Source organism: Typopeltis vanoorti, chromosome 3, assembly GCF_054136105.1.
Source record: "Typopeltis vanoorti isolate ZY-2024b chromosome 3, IOZ_Tvanoo_1.0, whole genome shotgun sequence".
NCBI lineage: Eukaryota > Metazoa > Arthropoda > Arachnida > Uropygi > Thelyphonidae > Typopeltis > Typopeltis vanoorti.
This window is the reverse complement of record NC_143551.1, coordinates 156,903,594-156,921,631: the sequence shown is the minus strand read 5'-3', so window position 1 is coordinate 156,921,631 and position 18,038 is coordinate 156,903,594. Positions and strand designations below refer to the sequence as shown.

At 34.3% G+C, this 18,038-nt stretch overlaps 1 protein-coding gene across 1 annotated transcript in view; it reads right to left on the bottom strand.

Moving 5' to 3' along the window:
• Positions 1 to 18,038, bottom strand: part of LOC150108694 (dynamin-like) — a 306,464-nt gene that overhangs the window by 137,525 nt on the left and 150,901 nt on the right. The window contains exon 10 of the mRNA XM_090416156.1: positions 13,284 to 13,422. Within this exon, the coding sequence (XP_090272282.1) occupies positions 13,284 to 13,422 (139 nt within the window). The remainder of the gene's footprint in view (positions 1 to 13,283; positions 13,423 to 18,038) is intronic.

Sequence of the window (18,038 nt, the reverse complement as noted above, 5' to 3'; positions counted from 1 at the left end):
GTCTATGCCTGGACTTTTTCCCTTACTCATTTCAGACAGTGCTTTATCAAATTCTTCTCACATTATTGGGGATCCTAGATTATCTTCATTTTGATTTTCTATGCTGATATCAACATCAAGTTCGTTGCCATTATAGAGATTTTCAAGATAATTCTTCCATTCCATTAATATATCCTCAGATTCTATTAGTAATTTTCCATTTTCATCTTTGATGGCATTGTTTTTGCTGTTCTTATTAAATTTGAAAGTCAGTTTGTTAATTTCTTTATAGGCTTTCTCTATGTTTTCTTTTTTAAATAATTCATCTATGTTATTACACTGTTCTTTCAGGTATTCTTTTTTGGCTTGTCTACATTTTCTTGTAATTTGATATTTAAGATATTTGTATTTGGCCACATCTTCTTCTTTAACAGCATTTTTATATTTTCTTCTTTCATCCATAAGGCCAAGTATTTCATCTGTTATCCAATGTTTTCTTTTTTTCTTTTTCTGCATTTTTCAATAATTGATTTGATGAATTTGTAATTAACTCTTTAATCATATTCCATTAGTTTTCAATATTATTCTGACTATGTTTTCTGGAATGTTATGATCAGTTGCCTCTTGGTATCCTCTCTTTACTTCTTTACTCTTTAATTTTTCAAGGTTCCATCTTATTGGTTTGTATCTTTGGATTTGTTTCCTATGTTTCAGTTCTGTTTTCATTAAGACAAGGCTATGGTCACTACTAATGTCGGCACCTGGATAGCTTTTGCAATTTTTTATTTGGTTTCTGTATCTTTTCTTGACCAATATATAATCTATATGAATCCCCAGGTGCTTTCCAGGTGTATCTTCTTCTTTTTGGAACTTGAAATAGTGTATTTGCTGTAACTAACTGTTTTTGTGTACAAAATTCTATTAATTGCTTTCCTCTTTCATTCCTATGTCCAAGACCAAATCTTTCTGAAACATTATTATTGCTCTCTTCTCCCACTATAGCATTCCAATCTCCCATTATTATTGTATTGTCTCCGTCTTTAAAGCTGCTCCAGATTTCTTCTATTTGTTCATAAATTTCTTCCATTTCTTCATCGCTATGTTGTGATGTTGGCATGTAGACCATTATAATATTGAGGTTTACTGGTTCATTTTGAATGCTTATCGCCATGATTCTGTCACTATAGTTAATCTATCTGAGAGATAGGTTAAAAAAAAAAAAAAAAAAAACAGCTGATCAAAGATCAGAAACAACATTCCAATCAGGCAAGTTTTTTTTTTTTTTACTACTTTATTAACTATTCTTGTGAACATGGAAATAGCAAGTAACAAAACAACTTTTTATATATATCTTTTAGAAGATGCCATGTTTTGGTGCATCATTTCACTGAGGTGTGTGTGTGTGTGGGGGGGTAATGGTGCTATCATTCTTATTTATGTGAAGAGACATTAAAATGGGTATTTAGAGCTACATCAACATGCATGTCATGGTGGAATGCATGCAGACACTTTGAATGCACTTTCTGCCTCAAATTTATTAGTGGCATCTATAGATCAGGATAATTTTTTTTCCTCTTGCTCATCTCCTCTACATCATTAACTGGAAAAAGAACATTCACAATTAAATTTTCAAAAGGTGGATGACAAAATAAGATTGCCAATAACATAAGTACAGTACAGAACCACCCTTCTGTGTAATCAACCTTCAGCAATGAAGTTAACAAGAAAATTTTCATCACACATTGAATCAAACAACTTCTGTTCTCAAATGTACAATGCACCAGAACATATGACATAATTTCCACTTCAAAACCAATAGTCAAAATACTTCTAGTATTTGAAGTAGATCCTTTCAAATCCATGATGAAATGGTCCATTTATCCACTTCTCTATGAGGATTTCACCTGTTAATCTTTCCAGTTCCTTAATGGATCCAACAATACATACTCTATTCTCCATCAATTATTCAAAGGCAGATTGGTATAGTCCCAAAACAATTTTGAGATATAGCCAATGATGAGTTTAAATGCAAACTGATTTGAGATGAATGATGATCGAGAAAAAATTTTCTACTCCAGATGGCAGAATCATACTAAAAATATACTTGAAATTCAGATACTAGAAAGGGACCTGACCTGTTGATTCTAGAATGTATGAGCAGAGGTAGTCTAAGAGGTAATTACAATGTTTATATCATCACATAAACAGAAAAGGAGAGGTAAGGTTACCAAAACAGCAAACCAAGTTCTAGGTAGACTGACGATCTGACAAATACGAGGGTTGTTTGAAAAGTTGGTAAAAAAATAAGTTAAACACATTTTATTTGGAAAAAATCACCTTTATTTCTCAACATAGTCTCCACTGAGGTCTACATGTTTGGTCCAGTGAGGTTCCAATTTTTTCATTCTATCTAAAAAGTAGGATTTGTCAAATTGCGCAAAATAGTCATTGACAGCCTTGATGATATCCTCGTTCGAGGAATATTTTTTTCCACCGAGCCAAATGTTTAAGTTTGGGAACAAGAAGTCACACAGGACCAAGTCCAGAGAATACAGTGGATGCGGAACCAATTTGAACCTCAATTCGTGCAATTTTGCCATTGCGATGGCCGATGTGTGAAACGGTACATCGTCTTGATGAAAGACCACTTTTTTGTGCACTAATCTTGGCTGTTTTTTCTTCAGTTCTCCTTTTAAACAGTACAACAATGATGCATAAGAGACTCCTGTTATTGCTTACCCTTTTCCAAATAGTCTATCATGACAATTCCTTAGGAATCCCAAAAAACAGTGGCCATCACCTTCCCAGCTGATAAAATGGTCTCTGCTTTTTTCAGTGCTCTTTCACCAGGCAGTCTACTGTTTTGACTGCTGCTTGGACTCAGGTGTATAGTGGTGGCTCCAAGTTTCGTCTACAGTCAAGAATTGATGCAAAAAAATTCTGTGAATTGCGATTAAACATTGCCAAACGCTGTGTTGAAATGTCTTTTTGCATGCGTTTTTGATTGACAGTCAACAATCGCAGCACCCATTGTGCACACCGCTTTTTCATGCGCAATTTTTCGTGCAGGATATTATACACCCATTCAGTTGAGATGCATACAATCTCAGCAATGTCATGCACTTTCACTCAGTGATCTTCCATAACGATACCATGGATTTTGATTTTGTCAATCATTTCCTTCGTAGTCACCTCAGTCAGGCGTCCGAAGCACGCTTCATCTTCAATGGACTTAAGACCACTTTAAACTCGTTTATCCCAAAATAAATAGTCTTTAATACTGGTGCAGAGTCCCCATGAACTGGATTTAACTCGGCTTTAATCTGCACGGCCGTCCACTTCTTCAAATAAGAAAGTGTTTTATCACTGTACAAAACTAATTTTTCTCCATTTTTATGAAAAAGGCGAACACGGTTATTTTAAATGTTTGCCAAACGAGAACTACGCGTCGCACATGGCTAAAATTTTGCCAAATTCACCAAACTTTTCAAACAACCCTCGTAAGATTAATTTAGAAGAAAACTTTAAGGAAGCTAGCTAGTAATGATCTTAATAAGCTATAATGTTAATCACATAGCACTATACTTCCTGAATACCCTTTGATATATATATATATATATATACCAGAAATTGTTATTGATGAATATCTTTCTTTTATGACAATTTTAAATTCTCATAAAATAAATGCACCATTTAATTAAAATTGTAGTACAAATTACAATGTGAAATGAACTGATCACATTCACCTTTCTGTGTTTGGCTCAAAAGGTATATCAAAGGTCCAAGTAAGATATCTGGTTTCATGTAAACCTAATTAATGCTCTAATAGCAGTGGTTCTCAATCTTTTATGCTTCATGTATTCCCCCCCCCCACCCAAAAATGTGTATAACTGGCATACCCCCCTGTCTAGATAGATAAAACTATAGTTATAATAGTATAACAATGGGAATAAACACACACGTGCATGCGCACACACATGTATGCATTAAATTTTGTATTTATAAATTACACATATATCGATAACACAAAGAGTGACAAACCATTTAACAAATCTATAAAATTATAAACATTTTACTGGTTGTGCTTATCTTGCTAAGGTAGAGTCACAAGGTCATCATCAACATCTAGCCTGTTCCTATATTTATTTTTTAAAGAGTTAAAGATGATAAACTAATTTCACATAAACAAGTTGTGAAAGGTAACAAATATTTGACTGCAATTTTTGACCAAGTCGGATATTCCTTTTCCATTTCAATCCAAAAACTAATCGATGGCTTTTTAGAATGAATGCTTGTTAAACTATGGTCACAAGATATCTCAATCAACTCTTCTTTATTGGACCAATGGAAGCTCACATTTTTCCAAATCAAATGTGAAGGGGTCTCGAATCCATTCTCGAGTTTTATCCAGGGGGGGGGAATACTTCCTTATAAGTTTTTAGAATGCTTAAGTGAACAATTATTTGTTGTCTAATGTCTTCAAAGTCTGCAATAGTTTGCTTATTTTCTTTACGAAACGAATCTAGTTGCTGAAATTGGTCACAGTTGTTCTTTAATTCTGTTTTCCCAGAGATAAAGTTTTTTTACCATGGCTTCTGTTTTCTTCTAAACACAGAACACATCAACATTGTCTCCTTGCAATGATAAGTTCCAAATATTAATTTTTTCAAAAATATCAGCTAAATATGCTAACCATAGAAGCTATTCTAAGTCTTGTAGTCTCAAAGAAAGTTGAAACTCGTGGTCCATGAAAAAAAGGCATACTTCATTGTGGAGTTCAAATAAACAGCAAAAAACATTTCCTCACGATAACCAATGTACTCCTGTGTGAAGCAGCAATCTCTTATGCAGGCTACCTATTTCTTCACAGATAACAGAAAAAAAGTCTAGACTTTGAATCAATGGTCAAGTTTTGATGAAATTAACCATTTGTACACTTTTATCCACTTGACTGTTTAACATTTAATGCTTTTTCAGTTACTGAATCTGCCTCGTTACTCATTTGGAGATGTAGAAGAAATCAGCTCCAGTTTCATGTTATTTTTCTTCTTAATTATCATTTATCAATGTTTCAAGGCACTTTAGAAACACATTCCTTTAACTTCACAGTAAACTGAAGACTAAAAATAACTTTAAGCACAGCAAGTGAAATAAATCAAATACATGGAGCAGTAAGAAGACACATTCACTCTCACTTAGAATGGATATTTTGATCAGCTGTTTGGGTTCAGTGATCAGGTTCAGCTCTCAGGCAGGAAAGGGGAGGGGGAAGATTGACAAAGTGTATAAACATGAACTACAGCACCACACTTTATCACTGTTTTCAGAAATTAATCAATATAAGTGTTGCCAACTTAGAGCAACTTTTGAGGTCTCACAGCATACCCCCAAGGGATACGCTTACACCATCTTGAGAATCACTGCTCTAAAAGGATGGTTAACCCTATCAGCTGCAAGCATTCTCAAGACAGTTTGTTTTATGGATGAGAAACCTAATTTTAGGAAGAGACTTCATAAAAGTTCCTTTATAATATTTCAATTTTTGCTTTGATTGAACCATTGATGCCATCTCATCTGTTTGCTCTCCCAATTTCTCTGAGACCCATATGTAGATTCTAGTCTTTGATTCAACTATTTTATTTGTAACTGAACATTCAGATCCATAAGTAAAGATTGATTATGACTGGTTTGAACACTTCCTGGTATACTGCTAGTTTTATGTCTAGTTTTTTCTATCCAGTTGTTTAATCAGTTATGAGCATTTGATGTAACATTTTCCCCCCCTAATGAACTCTTATTATTAAAGCAAACTCCTACTGTAGAACTTTCAACTGTTAAGTCTACAACTGGTATTTAGAATATTTTATAAATGATATTAATTATTTTGATTTAAATCAGACAAGACAATTTATAGCAGTTATGCATCGTTATTTTTTTTTAAACACAGCAAAATGACAAATACTAACAGTAACAGAATAAAGTAAATAGTATTTCTAAGAGTTCAGTGTATTTCATTCAAATTAAGCGGATATAGAATCCAACATTATTTCAAAGCCGAATATAGAAACTATAAACGTTTTGGCAGATCCAAGCATAAGCAAACCTTTCATGACAGGGGCAACTCGCAGTAAAGGTGGAACAGGCTCTGATCACTATCCTTAGTATTTCCCATAATGTAAAACATCTCCTAGCAGATATAGATGATGTTATACATTATGGGACACCTTTTTTACATTTCATCTTTGTGTTTTACATTATGGGAAATACTAAGGCTAGTGATCAGAGCTTGCTCCACCTTTACTATGAGTTGCCCCTGTCATGAAAGGTTTGCTTAAGCTTGGATCCGCCGAAACTTATAGTTTCTATATTCAGCATGAAACTATTGTAGTTTCTCTATTTAGTTTTGAAATAATGTTGGATTCAATATCCACTTAATTTGAAAAATGGTGCATCGCTGAACTGAAGCCTTTGGCTCTCTTATTTCAGTAATTCTTTTGCCTTTTGTGATGCGACACTTTTTTGGCAACTCGTATGTAAAGTATAAGCTCTGCATCGCGACAACCTGAGTATTTACATACATCTGGGTCTGGCTCCCACTGACAAGACCTCAAAAAAGGTGGAAACTGGTCTGGGTAGTAAACCCCCCCCCCCCGTCCCCATAATGTATAACACCATACATGTCCACTACGAGATATGTTTTACATTATGGGAAATACTAAGGATAGTGATCGGAGCTTGCTCCACCTTTACTATGAGTTTCCCATGTCACGAAAGGTTTGCTTACGCTTGGATCTGCGAAATTTTATAGTTTCTATATTTCACATGAAACTCTTGTAGTTTCTCTATTCGGCTTTGAAATAATGTTGGATTCAATATCCACTTAATTTGAATAATTGTGCATCGCCAAAGTGAAGCTTTTTGGCTCTCTTATTTCAGCAAACTACTGCCATGTACCCTCAAGGGGTGTACAGGATATGATAGTACTACATGAAAAAAATTACATCATTATTAATTTCCTATCTACAATTTTACTCCAAATCATTCTGTTACTAGTCAACATTCCAACATTATCAGATCTTATATTTCTATCGTCTAAAGCACTTTGTACTGTATCAATCCACCTATATCTTGGTCTTCCTTTAGGTCATTTTGCTGCCAAACTGGCAGCAAAACAACCCAGATTTTGCTAATCTTTCCTCGCCATTCTGTTTAAATGATCATACCAACTGAGATTAGCTCTACTAACGCATTCCTGGATGCTGACAATGTCAAATTCTTTCCTAATATCCTCGTTTTTATTATGATACTGCCATTGATGCCATCTGTTCACGCCTCGAATCTTTCTCAGGACTCTCATATCTGTGGTCTCTAGTCTTTGGTCAAGTGTTTTACTTCTGACCCAGCTCTCAGATCCATAAGTTAAAACTGGTTTGAACACTGTCTTGTATACAGCTAATTTAGTGTTTCGACTAATTTCTCTCTTATTCCATATGAATTTATTCAATTCACTTCCCACCATACCAGCTTTGCTGATTCTGTTGTCTATTTCTATATTTAATTTACCATCTTCACTGAAAATCATGCCTAAATAGCTGAAATGTTTTACTTGTTCCACAAGTTCTCCATTCACAACACAGTTGACATTTTCAATGATTCTGCCTATTTTCATTGTCTTTGTATTTTTATTGCTGACCTTCTTACCATATCTATTACAACAGCTATTCAATTTAGTCAGAGAATCTTGCAGACTTGTAGTGGATTTATTTAGAAGTATAACATCATCCGCATAAAGCAAAGAGCTGACATTAACATCTCCAATTTTGATATCAGGTTTAATACCACATTCCTTCATAATGTGATCTATATAGATAATGAATAACAGAGGGGATAATGTACATCCTTGTCTCACACCAGATTTAACATTAAACCATCTTCCTGTACTTCAATTCTAACTGCTGACTCACAACTCAAATAATGACTAAGTATTGCTTGATATAATGCCCCATTGACACCATATAACTGCAGCGTATTGAATAGCTTCTCTCTTGGCACCTTGTCATATGCCTTTTCCAAATCGACAAAACTTAAATACAGATCTTTGTTATATTCCCATGCTTTTTCAACTATTTGTCGTAAAGTGAAGATCTGATCCTGACAGCCTCTATTTGGCCTGAATCCAGCTTGTTCTTCACCAAGCTTTTCTTCCATAATTCTTCTCAACCGTTTCTCAAGTATACTTGCATAGATCTTGCCAGGAACACTCAGTAGGGAAATACCTCTGTAAATCTCACATGCTGTTTTATTTCCCTTTTTATATATGGGTACTATGAGAGCTCTACTCCAATCATCGGGAATTCGTCCCTCTGTCCAGGCTTTCTGAACTATGCAGTGCAGCCACTGTAAGACTCTTATACCACAATACTTCAGCATTTCTGGTCGAATATCATCTACTCCTGCTGCATTTCCACATTTCAAGCCTTTGATGGCTTTTTCTACTTCAAGTATGGATATGTATTCCTGACTGCATGCCTGGTCAGTGTTTTTTTATCACTGTGCTGTCATCACTGCTTGTTTCATTTAGCAGTTTTTCAAAGTAATTACTCCATACTTCAAGGATATCTTTTTCTCCCGTTTTCATGTCACCTTTATCATCTCTAATTTCTTTTATAGCACTCTTTCCTCCATTCCTAAGCTTCTTCAACAACCTCCAGTATATTTTGCCACCTTCTTGATATTTATTTTCTATATTCTTGCCAAAGTCCTCCCATTACTTTTGTTTAGCTAGTTTTACACAGTGTTTAGCATTCTTGCATTTGTCTCTATATTCTCTAAGAGCACAAGCTGATTTATTTGACAGGAACTTGTGGTATGCTTTCTTCTTTTCCTTCACTGCCTCTTTAACTTCCTGTGTCCACCAATGAGTTCTGATTTTTTTATCCTTACAGACAACCTCACCACATGCCTCTCTGGCATGTGGTGAGGTTGTCTGTATTTCTGTATATAATTGTCTGTATATTTTTGTAAGTTGTCTGTATATAATTCTTCAGAGTTTGTCACTGAATCTCCAAGGTTTGATTCCTGTTCTCAAACTCTTTCATTTTTTCTTCAATAATCTTTGTGTATTTTAGTCTACAGCTCACATCTGAGAGCTGCTCAACTTTTATTCGCTTTAAAACTTTCTTACATGTTATTCTTTTCAATATGAAATTCAATTTTATCCTGCTCAAGACTAAATAGTGATCACTTCCAATTTCAAATCCTCTGTACACTCTGGTGTCCTGCACCAGGGAGAAAACATCACTATCAACAATAACATAGTCAATGATACTTTTCTTATTCCTTGCCTCTTCTCTCCATGTGAATTTGTGCACATTTTTATGTTGGAACATGGTGTTAGTAATAACCAGTCCATGTCCTGAGCAGAAATCCAACAGATATTTGCCATTATTATTAGCTTTGCTCTTTTCTCCAAATTTTCCCAAAATATTTTTGTATGTCTCACAATCATTTCCTACTCTGCTATTTAGATCCCAGCAAGGACCAACTTTTCATTTTTCATTGTGTCAGTTGCTTTTTCTAAAGCCTCAAAATATTCCTCCACTTCTACCTTAGTAGAACCTTCTGTGGGACCATAGGCACAAATAAGTCTCAATGTCCAGTTCCCCATTCTCATGTTTGCCCACATTACTCTACTTGAGACTGACTGCCATTCAAGAAGATTAGCCTCGTATTTTGTGTTGAATACTATGGCTACTCCTTCTTTTCCTTGACTGTCATTGCCTGAATATAACATTTTGTATTTATTGCTCAGAAAGATCTCACCAGTTTTGGTCTTTTTTGTTTCAGTCACCACTATTATGTCGATCTGGTACTTATCTAATTCCTCAGCTAGCTCCATTTCTTTGCCATTCAGGCTTCTTACGTTGATAGTACCGATCTTTAACTCTGGTGATGTTGAGTTGGGGTTTATTTTCAGATTTGTTCCAGTAGCTGACTTTTCGCTGTTCACCCTGGTTCCCTGGCGAAAACAATTGTGGGGGGGGGCTTGTTTAACCGGGCGACGCCCCAGCCGGCATGAAATTTTGTCATGTTGTACCATCATTCTATATTTTGGTTTAACCAATAAGAATACAATTTGGTCGGCTAAATCCCAAATTGCCAGCCCATCCTCGTCCGTTCAGTATCCAAGTAGATACCCAACAGGGTGCACCACGAGAAGGTGAGGATTGGACATTAGGTCAGAAGCCCTGGTCGGTTCTCCACATTCCTTTAAAGGCTATTATTACTGAAATGTTCATGAGTATGTGATTGAGTATCCCTTATGTTCTTCAGATATTTTTTTTAAACTAAAAAAAGAAAGAATGACTCTACTTTTAAAATTTGCTGCAGAACTGCAACTACTGTCTGTAGATCCCAATATGGTAGAAATATAATTTTGAATATCGTAAAGTGAAAACGTATCAAGTGCAAGAATTTTATGATACCTATCAATAAATTTGTATTCTGCTCTAGATTATTTAGCACATAATTTTTTACATAACAGTGCATTTTTGTGGAATTCCTAACTACATGAAGTTACTTCAGGATGTTTAATAATTTACATTAAGAATTACTGAAAGATTGGAACTAGGGAAAGAATTATTGAAATTGATAATAAGATATAATAAATCAGTACTCTACACAAAATTTACTGCCTGTTCAATTTTTAAACAGACTGAAAATCTAAACTATATCAAACAATAAATTAAGAAATTTTCTTGCTTTTATTCCTACCAAAGTGTGAAAATGTGAAGTAACTTCATAACAGGTTGCTTGTGTATGGAGGCAGATGAGATCGCATCAAATTTTGGTAGTATCCCACAATGTATAGAACATTTCCTTTTGGAACTACTAATATATTATGGAAAGATTCATTATCCTAACTGGTTTTGATTTTTACTGGTCTCTTCGGTAGGAGTCCCATGGAGATATGAGACCTAATTCAACAGTGAAGGCCATGTTTTGATACACATGTAGGGAAATGGTGTATTACCACATTATTATGGTGATACATTTATTTTCCTACCTACATACGAACATGACCACCACTTCAGAAAATGATGTATCACCATATTTTTATGGTGATAGACAATTTTCCTACATATACAGCCAGTCCTCAACTTAAGACAGAGTTTCATTCTGATGATTCCATTGTAAGTAAAAAAAAAAAGTCATAAGTCAGAAATCACTATATGAACCATAAGAATGTTAATAATTAACATGCTTGAATGCTAAAATATTTAGGATTTTTTTTCTTTTAACTAATTTTACTCTTTGTTTATAGGAAAATAATAATACAGTGAACAAATTATAACCAACTAACTGAATGTAGTACTGTAATAAATAATGAAATAAGAGTGTACAGTCTTTTGTGAACTTGCCAGTAAAATAATGAGCTGTAAACAGGTGAAGCAAGCGTAATTCTTCAATGCTGCTGCTGCTTTATTAATTAGACAAGTCATTGAAAGCGGAGGCAGGGGGAGCTAGTTTACAACAACAAAGCATTCTTAGGGTGGTTTACCAGATTAATGTTGAAGATTTAGGCTTATCTTCAGGGACAAGGTGACAGCAGAAAGATTTAAAATTTTTATATTACGCCCATCTTAGTCTGCACAATTTGCTTTTCTGCATGAATTTCTCTAACACAAGCAAATGCATCATTTTGTCTTAAACATCTATCCCAGCATGGTGAGATTTGATGCTAAATCTCACCATACTGAGGTCAATTTCCACAAAATAACTCACTTGCTTTATTAACAAAAACAAAATTTTTTTCACTGTAAAAAAAAATTTTTTTTAGGGTGGGAATTCATGTTCAGATTTTTCCCCCCTCTTTTGTTGTTCTTCTGCAACTTTCTTGCTTATAGCTTTTAAGATCTGCATTTATGAGCCCTTCCAGTTTCCATCAATTATTCTATACCTTCATCATCAATCTCCAAGTCTTTAGCTAGCTAGTTAGCAAAATTATCTTGTTGTTGTAAGGTTTTGTCTTCATCAAATCCTATGAATGTATGAACATACATTTTCAGCAGCTTCTTATAAAGCTCATTCATAACTCTGCTGTCATCTCATTCCATGTTGCCTCTACATTCCTCATACAATGCAAAATATATTTCGTGAAAGTCTGAGGATTTTCTCATCCTTAGAAAAAAGTATTTGTTAAATGTCTTGAGGTAGCAACACCCTGCTCCATGGATCGCAGGAGTGAGCATTTGGTGAACGTGTTAATGGGATGGCTGTCATAAGTACAAGTGGTTGTAAGTTGAGCATACATAAGTTGAGGACTGACTGCATGGAAACATGACTTTTATCACTTATTTAGCTCTCAAGTATCTCCATGGGTCTAGCTTCCACTGATGAGACCTCAATAAAGATCAAAGCTGGTCTGAGTAGTGACTCTTCCCAAAATACATGACAAAATGTCCAAAAGGAAGTGTGCTGTGCATTATGGGATACCAGGACAAATTCATGCCAAGTCACCTGCCTCTACATACAAGTAACCCTATTGTGAAGTTACTTCACATTCATGCTTATATAAAAAGATAAAAACACGATCAAATTTCTTGTTAAGTATAATTTACTTTGTAACCATGCAAAAAAAAAAGTTTTCTACAACTCTCTCAACCAGAGTATTTTAATAATATAGCCATGCACCATTCTCCTATAGAAACATGATCTTTAATACAGAGTGAGTCTAGCTCCCAATGATGAGATCTTAATAAATGGTGAAGCTAATCCGAGTGGTGGTCTTTTCATAATACATGGCAGCACACACGTCCAAAAGGAAGTGCACTGTGCATTATAGGATTCCAGGACAATTTCATGCAAAGTCAAGTGCCTGCACTGTAAGTTACCTACTGTGCAGTTATGCATGAGTAAAGGAGAAAAACAAGAATATGATTGCTTGTTAAGTTTAACTTTGTTACCAAGCACAAAAAAATTCCACAACTATACTGAAAAAATATGAACTAATGCTTAAAACAAGGTAATATAAAACTAAGTGTTTCAGTTAAAACTGTATATTTCCTACTAATTTCTATTAATATATACATTGCACAAGTAAATCAGGAGAACAAAGTTCATGTGACTACACACCGTTATATATCAGAGTATTCCAAACTTTGATATAATATTTCCATTCCGTTTCACATTTTTTTCATCGGATCTTTTATTTTATTGCCAACCTTTGGGATCTTTTATTTTAACTTTCTTTAAAACTGGCATGATTACATACTCACCTATCTTCAGAGTGAAACAATACTTGCCTTTTCTGTGCATTTTTTCACTACACTGGCTAATTCAGCAACAACCAGATCAGTACATTTAATGGAAGGTTCCTTTAATTTTGCTATTTGTTTCTTTACAATTGCTTCAAATGCCATATCTGGTGTAAATAGTCCAACTCTGCAAGTTAATTATGGTTAACAATTTTAACCATATATGGTAACATACTATTAGAATAATATAGTGTCTACTATCAAGTAACAAAATTAGACAAATTAGTGAAATTTACTTTTTAAAGCTGAACAATACATATAAAATAAATTTTATACATTTCAAAACTGAAATGAAATATTCTACAAGTAGTGTGCTAAGTAATTATACATGAACTCAACTTATTCCTCACCTCTTCTCTCCATGTGAATTTGTGCACATTTTCATGTTGGAATGTTGTGTTAGTAATAACCAGACCATATCCTGAGCAGAAATCCAACAAGTATTTGCCATTATTATTATTAGCTATGCTCTTTTCTCCAAATTTTCTCAAAATATTTTTGTATGTCTGATAATCATTTCCTACTCTGCTATTTAGATCCTCAGCAAGGGTCAACTTTTCATTTTTCATTGTGTCAGACGCTTTCTCTAAACTCTCAAAAAATTCCTCCACTTCTACCTTAGTAGATCCTTCTGTGGGACCATAAGAACAAGTAAGTCTCATTCTCCAGTTCTCCATTCTGATATTTGCCCACATCACTCTATTTGGAATTGCCTGCCATTCAAGATTATCCTTGTATTTAGTGTTGAATACTATGGCTACTCCTTTTCCTTGATTGTCATTGCCTGAATATAACATTTTGTATTTATTGCTCAAAAAGATCTTTCCAGTTTTTGTCTCTTTTGTTTCGGTTACCCCTATTATGTCGATCTGGTACTTATCCAATTCCTCAGCTAGCTCCATTTCTTTGCCATTCAGGCTTCTTATGTTCAAAATGATCTTGAACTCCGGTGACGTTGAGTTGGGATGTGTTTTAGGATTTGTTCCAGTAGCTGACTTTTTGCTGTTCATCCCTGTTCCCTGCAAAAACAACGGGAAGTCTTGTTTAACCACGCAATGCCCTAGCCAGCATGAAATTCTGTCATATTATACCATCATTTTATATTGTAGTTTAAGCCAATCAGAATACAATTTGGTCAGCTAAATCCCAAATTGCCAGTCTGGCTGGCCGAGTGGTTAGCGTATCCACTCTCCAGCCAAAAGACTGCGGGTTCGAATCCCGCCGTGGGCATGGATGTTTGCGATTGTCTGTGGAAATACTAGTGGTAGTCGTCGGCGATAGATGGTGTTGACGTAGTTGTGGTCAGTTGGCGGAGAGAGAGCCGTAGAGCAGGGGGTCCTCCCTTGATGAGTCTTTGGACTCCCTGGAGGTGTCTAATAAGTATTCCTGACTGCATCCTTGTTTGGAGTTTTCTACCACCATGCTGACACTGCTTGTTTCATTTTGTAATTTCTTGAAGTAATTACTCCATACATTAAGGATATCTGTATATTCAATTTTCATGTCACCTTTATCATTTCTAATTCCTTTTATAGTACTCTTTCCTCCATTTCTAAGCTTTTTCAATAGCCTCCCAAATATTTTACCACCTTCCTGATATTTAATTTCTATGTTCTTCCAAAGTCTTCCCATGACTTTTGTTTAGCATTCTGACATTTGTCCCTGTATTCTCTAAGAGCACAAGCTGAGTTATTTGCCAGGAATTTTTGATATGCTCTCTTCTTTTCTTCCACTGCCTCTTTAACTTCCTATGTCTACCATGAAGTTCTGATTTTTCTATCCTTGCAGACAACCTCTCCATATGCCTCTTTGGCTGAATCAATCAATATTTTCTTGAGGATTTGCCATTGAATTTCTAAGGTTCGGTTCTTGTTCTCACACTCTTTCATTTTTTCTTGAATTATGTTTGTGTATTTGAGTCTATGTTCACATCTGATAGCTACTCAACTTTTATTCGCTTTAAAACTTTCTTACATTCTCTTCGTTTCAATATGAAATTCAATTTTATCCTGCTCAAGACTAAATAGTGATCACTTCCAACTTCAAAAATGATGAACAAAAATGAGACTTTTGGTATATCTTGAGTCTTCTCTCCATGTGAATTTGTGCACATTTTTATGTTGGAACATTGTGTTAGTAATAACCAATCCATGTCCTAAGGTACCTGACATTATTATTAGCTTTGCTCTTTTCTCCAAATTTTCCCCCAATATTTCTATATATGTGTGATAATCATTTCCTAGTCTGCTATTTAGATCTCCAACAAGGACCAACTTTTCCTTTTTCATTATGTCAGCTGCTTCTCTAAAGTCTCAAAAAATTCCTCCACTTGTATGTTTTCCATGTTCTTACATATTTTCATAGTTTTATCTTTTCATCACTGAGTGTCACACCAAACCTGTTACAGCAGTTACTCAGTTTAGTCAAGGAATCTTGAACACTTTTATTTAGGAGTAACATCATTCACATAAAGAGCTGAACTGAATATGTTTGCTTATTATACTAGGTTATAATACCACTTTTCTTCATAATGTAAACAATGCAGATTACAAATAACAGTGGAGAGGTATGCATCCTTGCTTTCACCTGATTTTATATCAAACCATATTGTATCTTCTTCAATTTTAGCTGATGACTCACAACTCTAATATAGAGTATGTATTACTCTGCATAATGTCCCATTTACATTATATAACTGTGTGGTTTTGATCAGTTTTCTCTTTAAATTTTATCATATGCCCGTTTCAGATCTACAGAACTTAAAGACAGATTTTTATATTTGCATGATTTTTTAACTATTTGTCTTAAAGTAAAAATCTGATCATGCCAATCCCTATTTATTTGGCATGAAGTTTTTTCCAAGTTGCTCTTCTAATATTTCTCTTAGACTTTCTGAAGTATATTTGCATAAATCATACTGGAACACTCAACAGGAAAATTCCACTTTAATTCTCACATTCAGTTTTCTATCATTTTTTTTTAAAATGCAAGTGTTGTGTGTGAAAGAGAGAGAGAGAACTCCATTCTAATCATCTGGCATTTGACCTTCAGATCAGGCTTCCTAAATTATTCATTACAGCCATTGTAACACTTTTATATTTCTATATCTGAGCATTTCCAGATAACTATGTACTTTAATTGTCCTCTCCTTTCATATTTTAGGTTTCTGATGGCGTTATTCTATATCAAGTATATGTATTCCTGATTATATTTCTTTTGAATATTTTCTACTATATTTGTCACTCTCATTTAACAACCTTTCAAACAAATTACTCCACTCATGAGGAACATTTACATTTTTATATCACTTTTATCATCTCCAATTCCTTTTACAATTATATTCTTTCCTGATGGTTTTCTAGTATTTTAGCTTTTTCAGAAAATAGCCTCCAGTCCAGGATATTTTGCTCTTACCAGTATTCTACTGACTTTTATTTAACTATTTTTACACTCTGCTTAGCTCTTTAAGTTTTTCTTTGCATTCCTTGGGACACTTGCTGACTTACTTACCTGGAACCTTCAATATGATTTCTTTTTCTTTTCCAAGATGGCTTGAATTTACCATGAAGTTTGGATTCTCCTAACTTTGCAAATAATTTTATTACATGTGCTTACCTGGGTGAACAAATTTTTTCTTCAGATTTTTCCAATGAATCTCCAAGGGTTGGTTCTTGTTTCCAAAGTCTTTAATTTTTTCTTGATATTTGCATATTTCAATCTATAATTCACCTCTGAAAGCCACTCAACTTTAATTTTCTTAAAACTTCACTGAGAATGCTAATAGTCAAAGCTGGCTAATTGGGACCAGCCTTAAGGAATGGAGAATTTTCAGAGCTCTGGACCCAACATCAAATGCTCCCTTTTTCCCACTGTGATCAGCTATTAGGTATCCACCAAATGAGAATGTCCTGGTAGTTTGGAATTGAAGCCAACTAAAGTGTATTCTCTTTGTCTTAAATGCCAAACAAAAATGACAGTACAATAAAATGGTGGGCTAAGAGATGATTCAGGAATTCTGGTCTAGAGACTAAATATATCTTTTTTAAATCCAATAAGCAGAGTGGTGGTCTCACTCTAAGTGATGAAATTTAATAAAGACTTCATAAAGAAGATGCTATCTACTTTGACAACCAGGGTAGCAAAAATTCTTGCTGAAACCAAGAACAAAAGCAACTGTTAACAAAAAAAAACTTAAAAAGTTGCCTATAATCCACTACTTCATAAAATTAACAACCTTACAAATCTGGAGTAATCCTTGGAAATTTTCAACTAGATGATTATTAATAATCTGAACAATTCAATGAAGTTCAAAGTAAATTAATTAACAGTGACATACTTCTGCTACCAAAAAAAGGTATCCCATCTCTGACCCTCTAAATTACCAAATCATTTTAAATATGAATAATTTCCCTCTGTGCTACATCATTAGGGATATCATATCTCTCAAACAGTATTTCCTCTTGTGACTAGTTCATATATAATCTCACAAAATACTTGTTTTGCTTTTTTTCTATCGTGATGGCTCTTAAAGAATTAATTCTTTTCCTCTCTTTATTTCTCAAATTCCATAAGACATTACTATCCCCCCTCCAATAAAGACTATTTTTTCAAATTTTAGTTAATTTGGTTTATATTTTATTTGGCACAAAAACTACAAAGGTCATACTGTGCCATACTAAAGGTTACAACATTAGCGTTTACAGAAAATTGTAAACAATATGTCTGTAAAAGAATCTAGTTTCA